The following is a 14,873-nucleotide window of genomic DNA, read 5'->3' on the forward strand; positions in this document are numbered from 1 at the left end:
AGCCTAATGCTTGCACAATAGACAGATAATCCACACATTTGAGTCAACTGCATTAAAGGTGTAATTTTCTTGGTCATATTTTAGGCATCTGACTCAATCATTCTTTCCTAGCTTTTCCATCCAATCCTGTTCTTTTTTTAAATTAAATTTTATTTTTTAAAGTTTATTTATTTTGAGAGAGAGAAAAAAAGTACGAGTAGGGGGAGGGTCAGAGAGAGAATCCTAAGAAAACTCTGCAGCACAGAACCCAATGTGTAGCTTGAAACCACAAACCGTGATATCATGACCTAAGCTGAAGTCAGACACTTAACGACTGAGCCACCCAGGTGTCCCCATCCAATCCTCTTAATACACCTTCCTTACACTCCTGGTTTTTCACTGACCTATCCCTTCACTGTATACAGTCTCCAGTGTTTTCTCTCTTTCTCAGTAAACTGTGAGCTCCTAGAGGGTTTTACCTTATTCATCTTGTAGAGCAGTGCCTGGTAGAGCAGAGACAAATAAGAAATGTATGTTGAATGCATGGGGCCACTCTACAATGGGTCAATAAGGCATGCCAAATAGTTTGGGCTTCTTCTCAAGTGCACTAACATAAAAGGTTTATATGCGTGGAGGGTAAGGATAATCAGATCTTCATTTTTATAAAACAATTTGGAGGGGAAAATAAAGGGTATTTGGTGATCTCTTAGATATGGACCATGATAAAGGACATATAGAGAAGACACTCAGGTTTCTGGCTTTAACAGATACTTCAGTGGAGAGTAACATCATTAATTAAGGAGCTATAAGAAGGGGTAAGTACTAAGCTGTAAGCCAATAATTCTATTTCTGGATAGGTATTTTAGCATACTGACTTGAAAGGCCAAGTAATAAACTGTTTCACTTATATTCAAAGCTATTCCATAACATAGGCATTTCCTTACTTTTAATTCTAACTAAAAATATGTGAAAGCCAAATTTTGCTCTAATATAATTTTACTGTGTCAAACTACTAACCCTCCTATGTCATTAATTCAACTATGATTATAATAAACTTTACAACTGAGGATAATTCATTAGGACATATTTTTCATGTCTCTTTCATAAGGGATTTAATATGAAAAAAATAAAAATCTTGATTATTCTTGATTACAAAGCAGACCAACCATTTAAGGAATATAAAGGGAATTATTAGGTATGGTGGAAACCATCCTTCCTTCTTTCCAATAAATACATAAAAGACAGTTCTAAAAACAAAACAAACTTCAAATCATTCTTAGTAATTTTGAGAAAAAAAGAAGACATGGCTAAAAGAACATTACTTATGCCTTCTATAGCAAATTCATTCTCTTAAGATAACCATGCTCACCCTTTATATTTGAAAGAAAAATATAGTTATATTAATAGGGAAAGTTCCCTTTCAACTATTAATAATCATTTTTAGCCATATTTATTATAAGAGAGTTCTGGTTTAAATAGAATCTGGAAAATCCTTTACAGTGCATAAAACAGTCTAAAAACTGAAATGTCTTCCAAGTTCTATATGATGGTATATATTTGGATTATTTAACAACTAAATGTTATTTCAATTAAAAGCATCATCTAGACATCTATATGAAAGATCTCACTTCTTACATACATTTGCTCTTATTCAACCCTTAAGAAGGGCTGATGTTTTATACATAATTTTATTACCAATGCTACTCCAATGGTCTACAGTAAATACATTCAATTAAAGGACATAAAACAAGGGGCACCTGGGTGGCTCAGTTAGTTAAGCATCTGACTTCAGCTCAATTCATGATCTCACAGTTCGTGGGTTCAAGCCCAGCGTCAGGCTCTGTACTGATAGCTCAGAGCCTGGAGCCTGCTTCGAATTCTGTGTCTCCCTCTCTCTCTCTCTGCCCCTCCCCTGCTCTCACGCGGTCTCTGTCTCAAAAATAAGTAAATATTTAAAAAAATTGAAAAAGGATATAAAACACTAACACATATTTTTATTACAAATGTTTAATCATGTTTATAGTAATTTTTTTTTCTTCTAAGGACTATATGCTTGAATATTTATTCTCACCAGAAATTATATTTTATGTCATGATAGTTAGAAATGGGTAAAATAATGTGAAAAGCTCAGTAATTATCTGGGGAGTAACAATGGAACCAATATGAAACTTATCCAAAACCAAAATATATGAAAAACAAAGGTAAAATGTGAAAGTGTAACAGTTTCTAAATGATCATGTAATAGGATTCCAAAGGAGCATTTCCTCTGTTTCCTGTTTAAATATATAATTTAAACATTGTATGTAATGTTTTAATGTAAGTAGTATCTAAATTCTTGATAAAGATGATGGTTGTACAATTCTGAATATACTAAAAACCACTGAACCATACATTTTAAATGGATGTTTTGTATGGTAAGTGAATTAAATCTCCTAAAAAATAAAGACTCTTATTTATATCTTTAAAAAGGAAAAAAAAACTTTCTTGCTCAACGCAGTAGATAGTAAACACCAGCTAATTAAAACACAGAAGTGTGTGAAATTTAATATCAGCTTCTTGATAGCTGCTACTATAAAAACAATGGGAAATTTGCTCAACTCACACTTAAAATTTGAAATTATGTGGAAAAGGAATAAATGGTATTTGGAGGAAAGCATTAGCTCTATGCCATCCTTCATACCAAAAAATTTCCAGATGCAGTTAAAAGTAAAAAAAGAAACCATAAAATTAGAAGAAAAGTATCAGATTATGGGATTGGAAAAAGCTTTATAAGAATAAAAGTCATGGAAGAGATCACAAAAGATTGATCTGAGGAAAAAAAATACTTGTGTAGGTAAAAAATACAAAGTTAAAATTAAAAAAAAAACTAGAAAAATCTATTTGCAATATATGTCAAATGGTTAAATTCTTAATTTGTAAAGCTCTCTTACAAATCAAAAGGAGAAAAACAATACTCCAAAAGATAAATGAACAAAGGCCATGAACAGAATAGTCACACAAACATACAAACTGCCAGGGACACCTGGGTGGTTTAGACGGTTAAGCATCCGACTCTTGGTTTTGGCTCAGGTCATGATCTCACAGTTTGTGAGTTCTGGCCCCATGTTGGGCTCTGTGCTGACAGCATGGAGCCTGCTTGGGACTTCTCTCTCCCTCTCTCTCTGCCTCTACCTGGCTTGCTGTCTCTTGCTCTCTCTCAATAAATAAACAAACAAACAAACAAACAAACAAACATAAAAAAATACAAATTGCCAACAAACATATGAACATGGATTTCAACTTCATTAGAAATAAAAAATGCGGGGCGCCTGGGTGGCGCAGTCGGTTAAGCGTCCGACTTCAGCCAGGTCACGATCTCGAGGTCCGGGAGTTCGAGCCCCGCGTCCGGCTCTGGGCTGATGGCTCAGAGCCTGGAGCCTGTTTCCGATTCTGTGTCTCCCTCTCTCTCTGCCCCTCCCCCGTTCATGCTCTGTCTCTCTCTGTCCCAAAAATAAATAAAAAACGTTGAAAAAAAAATTAAAAAAAAAAAGAAATAAAAAATGCAAATGAAAGCAAGATAACAATAACAGAGATTATGATTGACAGATTTTTAAAAGTATATAGTGTTAGCAGAAATGTGAAGCACAGGCGTTCTAGCACAATTCTTGTGGTAGTTCTATGAAGTAATTTTATTTTTTATTACCTCCTAAATAATCACATTACATTGTATTCGACTTAGTAGCATAATTCCTTACTTTTCTGGTTTTAAGTCTCTATAGATTATTCCCAGGCTATGTAGATGGTCTAAAGCAAGTGCAAGTTCGGCCAAGTAGAATTTGACATCTTCTTCTGTGAACATCACCTAAAATAAAATAATAATTTTTCTGTCTTTATTTTCTTTCTGTGTCTGTAGTTTTTATTTAAAATTCCATCCTAGAGTTCAAATATTCAAAAATGATAAATATGCTAATCACATGTAGTTTTATCCACAATTTACTTATGAAAGGAATTTGCAAAAATTGTTGAATCAGTTGACTAATCACTTTCTAAATGCTAAATGTGCACTGTGGGAGAAATAATTTTACATTTTGTTAAGTAACAACTATATTCAGATTGTGACACTACTGCCCCACCACAGTAACATCTTAGAAATGAAAAATGATCTTTAAAATGTATGCTGGATTTCCACTACTAATTGTTTAAGGATATCTTGATATATTATTGCTTCTGAAAAACTATAACTGAAAGAAGCAGGACAAAAGACAAAGAATTTATTAATTTAAAGTCCTACTTTCAGAACAACTTCAAAAAGGAGGAAAAGAACTCTTTTTGGCTCTAATTCCTTAATATAAGAATCTTGTGCCACTAGAGAAAATACAACACAATATTGAAATATAACAAAGCTTTAGTTAAAACAGTATACATATAGATAGATTAAAAACAGAGATTAATTATATACCTCTTTGGATAAGCGTGTAAACAAATCTCCTCCCCTGAGAAAATCCAAAATAAGATACAACTTCCCTTCAGTTTGAAAAGCTGAATGAAGAAATGAAAATTTGTTTAATCTACCAGGTTTTTTTTGGCTTATATTAGGTCAACTCATTCACAAATGAATGTCATTTTTAAGCAAATTAATGATTATATCACAGATCTAAAGAGATTTTTATTTAGAAGATAACCAATGATTTTCTTAGTTTCCATGTGGAAATGTTAAATGTAGTGTTTCTTATTATGGAACCACTAGAACATTTGTTACATTTTCTTCAGGCAATAGTCTCTCAGGAATATAATAGTTTTAAAACATGTGATTAATAAGAAAAATTCCCAACATGGTCACTTTACCATGAAACAACAACAACAACAACAAAAACATGTCACTTAAGTGCAGAAAAAATGTGGGTTGGTTAGCTTTAATCACACATAATAAGAATCATCACAACTTTACCCACTGAGAAAAAGCACATATACCTTTGGGGAAAAGAAAGGTGATAAAAGCTTCAGGATGTGACATTAGGGATTTTTTTCTTCCTTTTAAGAGAAGTTGGGTTGGGCTAACACATATGGACTACAAAATGCTGATACACTGTTATTAATTATTATAATAAAAAACAATGATTATTATTACCTATTCCTATGGCTACCACTCAGAAACATAAGTATAAATGCAATAAAAGCTTCGAAAGTTTAAGAAGTAATGGCTTAATTTCCATGACTTTATTTATCTATTAAACACATATAAATCTACACAAGCAAATATATACATTAATACATCTGAATGCACTCAGGGAGTGAGGCATTAGGTGGAGGAATGAGGCTGCAGGTGGTTCACAACTTACCATAATGCAACTTGACAATAAAAGGATGATTAACTTCTACCAAGATATCACGCTCCATTTTTGTCCGAACACGGTCTCGAACTACAAAATATTGCACATATGGCTATACTACAATAGCTTTCAGAGACAATCCTTAAGACAAAATCTCTTTGGGCACTATTTTAAATAAAATTTTGCTAAAATGTGAATCTACATTTTTATATATGCCAATAAAGCTATTTATACATACAAATAAAACATGACTCTTGAAGTTTTAAAATTAATATATTGTCTACTAAATTACACAACCAGAAGAAATTGTTTGTATTTAAAAATCTGTGCTTTAACTTAAAAAAAATACAGATAACATATCAGATGTTGAATCAGACGTTGGCTTTAAGATCAAATTTACAAACATTTTAATCTAAGTTATGAAAATGGCCAAAAAGGAGTAACTTTTGAAAAACAAGGCATCCCAATGAAATATTAAAACATACACACAAAAACGGAATAGATTTCACTACCCCTACCAACCTTATCAACCAAACAAGCATTCATTAAGCATCTATAAAATGTGGCAGACATGGTGAAGGATGAATGAATATACCGAAAAAGGTCTATTTTGAGTTAAGGAAGAGAAGGAGAGGGAGAAGAAATAATGTAGTGCAGCTGAAAGGGCGAAGGCTTTCTGGAGTTACAAAAAATATCTCGATTTAGATCTGTGTAATACTGAGCAAGTTACCTACTTAAACTCTGAGTCTCAGTTATCTCTCATAGATAAAACAGGGATAACACCACTGTACCTTTGGGGGCTGTGTGACCATTTGAGATAAGGTTTGTACATCCCAGAGCCTGGTACATAGGAGATACTCAATTAAATGGTAGCTATCGCACCATGAATACGGTAAAGGGATAAAATGAGTTATTACTGGGAATAAGGAGTACAGGAATTCAGAGAAGGGAGAGATGAGTTTTACTTGCATGGGAAAGCTAGAGGGAAGAGGTGGATTTAGGAACTTTTAGAGTGGAACGTAGATGGGTGGAAAGGATCAGGCCTAAAGAAGAAAAGTCCAGGTATGGAGTACCAGTGCAAGTGAGAACATGGAGGCATGCATGAAGAAAAGAAAGCAACCAAATCAGTATGGAAATTGGGGAGGTGAAATTGGGAAGACCCAGATTCTTGATAATTTGGAATGGCACGATAAATTTATGTTTGATCCTGTAGGCAAAGCTCTCTTTTACCAACCAAACATTTCCTGAGTAAATTTTGTGTGTCAGGCACTGGGAGATACAAATACAAACAAAATCATCTTCAAGAAGCTCATAATCTGGTGGGAATGACAGATGAGCAAAAAAAAAAAAAAATTGAATACATTCTGGTAAGTATTCTGTGTTGGCAGCTCAAGGGATTTGAGAGGTGAAAATAATCATTCATTAAAGTTTTAATTTTTTTCTGTTGCATAATAAGGATAAATCATAAATAACTTTTATTTTTCAGGCCAGAATGACTGAATGGTTGTGTCAGATATTAAGCAGAAAGAATGGGAAAGAGAATCTTTTGTGGGGGGAAAGAAGGGACAGAAAAATGAGTTGATGGGGTTTTTGGGTTTTTTTTTTTTTCAATTTAAAGTGACTGCAGATATTTAAAACACAGAAATAAGACCTCTGGAAAAAATAAACAAAGAAGCTAACACAAAATCCTATGTTTCCCATTCTACCAATTTTCCACTTCCAACTGGGAGATTTTGGTGCCAGTGACTGGAAATGGGCAAACCAAGTATAGAAACCAATTACTCTTGATACCTATAAAGCTTTGTTTTTTAAATGACTTGTCCAGCTGGTGTATCAAATTCAGTATCAATCTCTGATTTCATTATCTGTCCTATCACAACAACTCTGGTGTCTTCTATTATTTATGTGAATGAGGTTCATCACCTAGGACTGCTGATAATTCTGCTCCAGTCTAGCCCACATCTGTGTTTTTTCTACTGCTACCCATATGATCTTGGATTCAGTTCCTATTACCTTAAAAGGTAGATTCCAAATTCCTACCTCTTTCAATAATTATACAAACATTACAAATCTTATCATTTAAAACTCACCTCTCTGTTCAGTAAGCAGCAAAAACATCCACCAACATACTTACTGTATATCTCTCTTCTATTATTCTACCACAATGAAAAGAACAATCATTTGGGAGTCAAGAGCTACAGTTTTTAGTGGCTCTGCTAACAACTGAATTACCTTAGTCAAATCCTTACACTCCTTGGGGACTTCCTGCTTCCTTCTCTATAAAATGAGAGGCTAGAGGGACCCCTGGGTGGCTCAGTTGGGTAAGCATCCAACTCTTGGTTTCGGCTCAGGTCATGATCTCACAGTTCATGAGTTTGAGCCCTGTGTTGGGGTCTGCACTGTCAGTGTGGAGCCTGCTTGGGACTCTCTCTCTCCCCCTCCCACCCCCCTCTGCTTCTCCCCTGTTCTCTCTTTCTCTCAAAATAAACAAACTTATAAAATAAAATGAAATGCTAGAACAAGATGATTTTCAATTATGATTATCTTGTGAGGTGGTTTCCTTACATGTAACACTGATGAGACCTTGTTTAGTTGCAAATGAGCAGTGAGATATTGTCACTAAAGGATTCCTTCATTTTGTCTGAGGTAGGACTGTTTAATAATTCTAATCTGGTTTCTTTTACTTATGTAAAGACCTGTTGACAAATATAAACCATCCTACAATCAGGAGTTCTGATGAGGATATAATGCTTTAGAAAAAGGCATGTTTTATATTGGTAAACTCTAAATCCTGAAATAGAATTTGTTAATAATGACTCATGCTGGCAAAGCAACTACGTTCCTCTGAAATAATTTTTCTCATATAGTAGTTATTAGGTTTTAAATCCTCCTTGACTTGAACATGAGAGTGAACAAGAAGAAATGGTGTTTATGTTTCCAGGATTATATATTAAGAAACTGTTGAAGCAATGGTTTACAAAACTTTTAGGCCCACAGACTACTGTATTAGGACAAAAGTCCCCACAAACTCAACCTCACACTACTGACTTCTATTTGACCCCACTTATTGAATTAATAGGAACTCTGAAATGGAAACAAAGAGACTTCTGCTTAAATATAGATGTTTTATTTTCTACTTTCTTACAAACCCCCAGTGAAATTACATTAATGGAACAATTATGCATAAACTTGTAAGGACAAAGAACAGGAGAGGAAGCAAGAGCAGAAGTAGATAAGAGAAAGCTAAAAGCTAAGACTAAGGGAATGAAGCCAAGGAGAAATAAGCAAATTCTTGCCAGAGAACCCTTTCCAATTGGTTATTTGGTACTTCACTCTTAAATGAGAAAGAGTTAGCAAAGGACCCATAGGCATTTGAGGAAAGGCTCTAAAGATGAAAAACAGCTCTCAAAATAAATAGAAAGAAAAAGGAATATGGTGAAACAGAGACAATGTAAAGAACACAAGAAAACTTAAAAATCACCCTTGTCATTTATATCCACCAAGAGAGCAAAAATCATATGGCACCCATGAAAAAGAAGCTTTAAAAGGGATAGGGGGAAAGGAACCATTATCTTCAATAAACTACAAAGAAAAAAAGTGTAGAAGAACTCACAGATTAAAAGACTTAAAAGAGATTATCGACCAACTACAAAATATAGATCTTATATAGATCCCGATTCAAACATACTGCAAAAAGAAAAATGAATCATAACAATAGTCATAATTGGAAATGTGAATACTGACTGGATATCTGTATATTAGATTTTTAGGTATAATGTTAGAGTTGTATCATTTCTTTTAAGAGTTTTTATCTTTTAGAGATACATACTAAAATATTTATGGAAAAAATTGTACAATGTCTGGGATGTGCTCCAAAGTATCAAAAGAGGGGGAGGGGAAGAACACAGACACACACACACAAAAAAAATTGACTGTGAACTGTGAAATGCTGAAGCAGCAAGGAGGGTATATGGGTGTTCTCTATATTCTTTGGTTTCTTTCTTCTTTTAAATTTTTTTAATGTTTATTTATTTTTGAGAGAGAGAGAGAGTGAGAGACAGAAAGAGAGAGAGAATGAGCGGGAGAAAGGCAGAGAGAAGGGGAGCGAGGATCTGAAGCAGGCTGTGTGCTGACAGACCAACACGGGGCTCGAACTCACGAACCGTGAGATCATGACCTGAGTTGAACTCGGATGCTTAACCAACGGAGCCACCCAAGGTGCCCAATTCTTTAGTTTCTTTCCCTAAATGTTTGACACTTTCTTTCTTTTTAAAAAAATTTTTAATGTTTATTTATTTTTGAGAGAGAGAGACAGAGACAGCGAGTGAGTGGGGGAGGAGCAGAGAGAGAGGGAGACACAGAATCTGAAGCAGGCTCCAGGCTCTGAGCTGTAAGCACAGAGGCCGACCTAGGGCTTGAAATCACAAACCGTGAGATCATGACCTGAGCCAAAGTCAGATGCTTAACTGACTGAGCCACCCAGGTGCCCTGACACTTTCTGTGAGAAAAGGTTTTAAAAAATGGAATAGAGAACAAGGAAAATCTAGGAAATTAAAAACGGTGGTCGAGGGGCACTTGGGTTGCTCGGTTGGTTAAGCATCCAACTCTTTATTTCAGCTCAGGCCATGATCTCATGGTTCGTGGAATCGAGCCCCACATCAGGCTCTGCACTGACAGTGTGTAGCCTGCTTGGAATTCTCTCTCTCCCTCTCCCCCATTCCCTCTCTCTCTCTCAAAATAAACAAACAAAAATGATGGTAGAAACAAAAAGGTCAATAGAAAGGTTGAGAGACAGTTGATAATATTTCCTAGGATATAGGGGGAAAGGACAAAACTGGAAAACAGGAGGGAAAAACAAAATTAAGAAATGATCCAGGAGGTCCAACATATTTGAAGAGAAGCTGTCACAAAATGGGGAAGTAATGACAAAACACTCTGCCAAAACTGAAGAAATGAGTTTTTAGAATGGAAGAGGCCACCCCATACCTGGTATGATGAATTTTAAAAGTCCACACTAGGGGCGCCTGGGTGGCGCAGTCGGTTAAGCGTCCGACTTCAGCCAGGTCACGATCTCGCGGTCTGTGAGTTCGAGCCCCGCGTCCGGCTCTGGGCTGATGGCTCAGAGCCTGGAGCCTGTTTCTGATTCTGTGTCTCCCTCTCTCTCTGCCCCTCCCCCGTTCATGCTCTGTCTCTCTCTGTCCCACAAATAAATAAACGTTGAAAAAAAAATTAAAAATTAAAAGTCCACACTAAAGAAATACCACTGTACAAGTTCCAGAACACCAGGGATAAAGTATAGAGTGATTCTAAAGACTTCCAAAGAGGAAAAGCTGCTTATGCACAAAGGACTGAAGTCAGAATTGCAATAAACTTCATAACTGCAACACAGGGAACTGGAAGACAATGGAAACAATGCCTTCAAATATCGGAGGGAAAATTACTTCTCACCTAGAATTTTACACTCAGCCAAATTATAAATTAAGCGAGGGGCAGAATAAAGACATTTTAAGACATTCAAGGTCACAGAAAAATTAGAATCCATTCACCCTTTCTGAGGTAGCTACTAGAAGATTATGTTGCACCCAGAATGGAAAGTAAACTGAGAAAAAGGTAGAAACAGAATTTAGAAAATGAGATCTAATACAGCAAAGATGTGAAGGAAAAGTGACTCCACTATACTATTTGGCTCAGTGAGGAACAGTATGTACGTACATATGTACGTATGTATGTATGTATTTATGTAAATTTAGTTGTTTATTTTTGAGGGGGGGCGGAGGGACAGAAAGAGAGGGAGAGGGAAGATCCCAAGCAGGCTCCACGCAGTCAATGCAAAGCCTGACGTGGTGTTCAAACTCACAAACCATGAGATCAAGACCAAAGCAGAAACCAAGAGTCATATACTTAATTGACTGAACCATGCAGATACTCCAAGAAGTTTTTATAAACCTGCAATAATGAAAACATTACTGGGAAGACATGAAATGGGGAATTGTGTGTGGGTGATAGTATGAAAGAACTAAATCCTAATCTTCCATGTTACAAAGTCAATAAATTATAATATCACCAAATGAAAACAATCAAAGAATTGCAATAAAGAATACTGAATGTGGAGGTAAATGGCAGAAGAAGCAGTTGAGTAGATAGACGAAAGTCACTGTCTCTGAGGGTCAACAACTGGATGGGAGGGGTTGGTAAAGCTCTGCTATTTTATAAGATTCTATATATAAATTACTTTGATAAAAATAAAAATTGAGTTTAAGAATACATTAAAAATTATCTGACAGTTTACAATTCCAATATGTCAGATATTTTCACTTTTCTATGGTTTCTTCTATAGCTCATATCCATATAATTTTACATACTTGTGGTAGCCAAATTTGTTACAATTGTTTACTTTCATATTTTCATTAAGTTCATTTTGGGGATTATATTTGAAATATTTCCTTTAAATAATATTCTATTAAATTATATGCTATATTAAAATATTCCTCCATTTTTCAATGTTTGTGTGATTTCTAAATTATCAACATTATAAATTAATGTTGCTGTGAGAACTGTCAAGTACATGAATTCTTTCTTTGAGATTATTTCCTGAGGTTAATTTAGCAGCAATAATGGCTCTGTATTTACTGCAAAACCACTTTCCAATTTATGTTGCCATCATATGAAATAACTCATTAAAAAAATTTTTTTTAACATTTATTCATTTTTGAGAGACAGAGAGAAACAGAGGGTGAATGGGAGAGGGGCAGAGAGAGAGGAAGGCACAGAATCCAAAGCAGGCTCCAGGCTCTGAGCTGTCAGCACTGAGACCGACTGGGGAGCCCAAACCTACACACCGTGAGATCACGACCTGAAGACACTTAACCGACTGAGCCACCCGGGGACCCCAATATCCAATTTTTTACATGTATTTCTTTATTAGCAAAATGAACATTTTTCCAAAGATTATTTTATCCCCCTGCATAAAACTTATCCTGAAATCCTTTAGGTAGAGGTTGTAATGTTACCTTTTAGGAACTCCTATTAATTGTTCCTTTTACATTTATTAGTTGGAATTCTACTATAAGGAAGAGCCTTCCCTTTCTCCATATTACTTAATATATGGATCAATTCATGGATTTTATACTATCACTATCATGGATTTTTGCAATGTTCAAATTGTCCTAGATTTGGCTGTAGGGGTCCTTTATTGATTCTTCATATTATTATTTTGTAATATTTGAAGTGAATGATTTCATGATTTCCTATTTATACTACTTTTCATTTTATGAAAAGCTAAAATTTTTGAAGTGTCAATTTATTTGAGATTTGTAATTTGCTCAATATCTCTTCACAACTTTCTTAGATGTGTTAATTTGTAAAATCCACTTAGATTGTTCAGTTAGATTGCTATATTTTTTATGACATAGAGTTTAAGAGAAGACTAATTTTTTTCCAGGTTGCCCAGGAATATTTCGAACAAAACTTATGAAATCATTATTTCTCAATGTTCTGTATACCTGGTTTGTCATACAGCACAGCAAGTACTCGATATTTTTATAAATACATTAAAATTTAATATGTAATACTTTTTTTCATTCCAATTCACATTCAATCAGTGTTTACTGAGGGCGTAAAATATGCCACTTTCCTTTTTTAATTTTTTATTTTTTTCCCTTTTTTAAATATATAATACTTTTGTGATGTTTTATTCTGATTTGTATGCCTATGTTATTCCCCCCAATAACATAGTGAATTATTACTGTTTTTTTTTTTTCAACGTTTTTTATTTATTTTTGGGACAGAGAGAGACAGAGCATGAACGGGGGAGGGGCAGAGAGAGAGGGAGACACAGAGTCGGAAACAGGCTCCAGGCCCCGAGCCATCAGCCCAGAGCCTGACGCGGGGCTCGAACTCACAGACCGCGAGATCGTGACCTGGCTGAAGTCGGACGCTTAACAGACTGCGCCACCCAGGCGCCCCGAATTATTACTGTTTTAAATAAGCTTTAAACCTGAGAGAGCTTATTCCTTTCCTATTCTTCTTTTTTCAAATATTTTTTGAGGTGTATGCTTTGTTTCAAATGAAATTTTAAAAAATTTTTAAAAATGTTTATTTATTTTTGAGATAGAGAGAGACAAAGCATGAACGGGGGAGGGTCAGAGAGAGAGGGAGACACAGAATCCGAAGCAGGCTCCAGGCTCTGAGCTGTCAGCACAGAGCCCGACGCGGGGCTCGAACCCACGGACCATGAGATCATGAGCCAAAGTCAGACGCTTAACCGACTGAGCCACCCAGGCGCCCCTCAAATGAAATTTTAAATATTTAAAAGAAAATTCAATTGGAATCTTGAGGATATGGAGCTAATTGGATGGATGGCTAGATGAATACTGGGATTCTTAACAACAGTTGGCCTTCTGTAAAAGGAATTGGGCATTTATTTTCCTTCCTGATATCTTTTAGATTTTTCAGTTTCATAGTTTATGTATGTTATGCACAACACAGATCCTGTTAAACATATGAAACCTACTTTTGTTGCTTTTGTGAATGAACTCTCTTATGTAAGTTCCACCTATGGAGTTTTTTAAAAATTAATTTTGAGAAGGGGGGGGAATGAATGAGTGGGAAAGGGGCAGAGAGAGAATCCCATGCTGACAGCGTGGAGCCCAACACAGGGCTTGATCTCACAAACTGTGAGATCATGACCTCAGTTGAAATCAAGAGCCGGACACTTAACCAACTGAGCCACACAGGCGCCCCTCCACCTATGCAGTTTTATAGCATGGAATTCCTAAGCATAAAGTTATAGAAGTACTGATATAAAGGAGGGGACTGAGGATAAAATTTAATTTCCTGGTTGTAGCAAGAATCAACTATGTAGTGTTCCAGGAGTAGAGACTGGATAGGAAAGAAAATACATTCAGGAAGGGAGCAAGAGAAAGGAAGCAAAGGATGTTTATAGAAAAATGTGGAATTTCTTAGAATAATGATATCCAGAGTGGGTGACTAGCTGGGAAGAATAACATCAGAAATAATAAATGATCATCACAGATATTCCTTTCAGAATATTCTAAAATCTTTAAAATTACATGTAAATTGAAGAAGAAAAAAATGATGTTGGGAATCAATACAAAAACAACTGGAGGTTATGTGGTAAAATAACCAATACTACTACATAAAAGATGTAAATATTTTAAAAACTATGTGTAATTTCCTTTAAATGACTATTTACCTGTAAGAGTCAAATCCTACATTAGATTGTTCAAAATCTGAGGCTTAGTATAAAAATTTACTTGGAGAACAAGATGATAAAGTCCTTAAAATAAACGGTATTTTGCATCCAGTAAATCAGTAAGTTTTCAAAACATTAAAATAATGACAATAATTTGAAGATGAATCAAACCCAGTTTGAATCTTCTCAACTTCTACTTGCATAAGCCCAAGATGAATTTACGATACTTTTATAATATGGCAACTCCCATTCTCACTAGCCATATGATTCCTAGCCCAGTAGGAAAAATTCACTAAAAGAAAGTCTAAATTTAAAGACAGTAATAGGAACAGATTCAGAATGTAAGTAACTGGCCTAGGAGTCACTGGAGA

General features: G+C 35.2%; 1 protein-coding gene across 4 annotated transcripts in view; it reads right to left on the minus strand.

Annotated features, from left to right (window-relative positions):
- RPS6KA3 (ribosomal protein S6 kinase A3) overlaps window positions 1–14,873 on the minus strand; it is a 121,048-nt gene that overhangs the window by 38,940 nt on the left and 67,235 nt on the right. For all 4 annotated transcript variants that reach the window (XM_043570656.1, XM_043570658.1, XM_043570657.1 and 1 more), the window contains 3 exons: window positions 5,298–5,378; window positions 4,418–4,497; window positions 3,714–3,820 (listed from right to left, as the gene is read on the minus strand). In XM_043570656.1, the coding sequence (XP_043426591.1) occupies window positions 3,714–3,820; window positions 4,418–4,497; window positions 5,298–5,378 (268 nt within the window). The remainder of the gene's footprint in view (window positions 1–3,713; window positions 3,821–4,417; window positions 4,498–5,297; window positions 5,379–14,873) is intronic.

The sequence above is a fragment of the Prionailurus bengalensis genome, chromosome X (genome assembly GCF_016509475.1).
Source record: "Prionailurus bengalensis isolate Pbe53 chromosome X, Fcat_Pben_1.1_paternal_pri, whole genome shotgun sequence".
Taxonomy (NCBI): domain Eukaryota; kingdom Metazoa; phylum Chordata; class Mammalia; order Carnivora; family Felidae; genus Prionailurus; species Prionailurus bengalensis.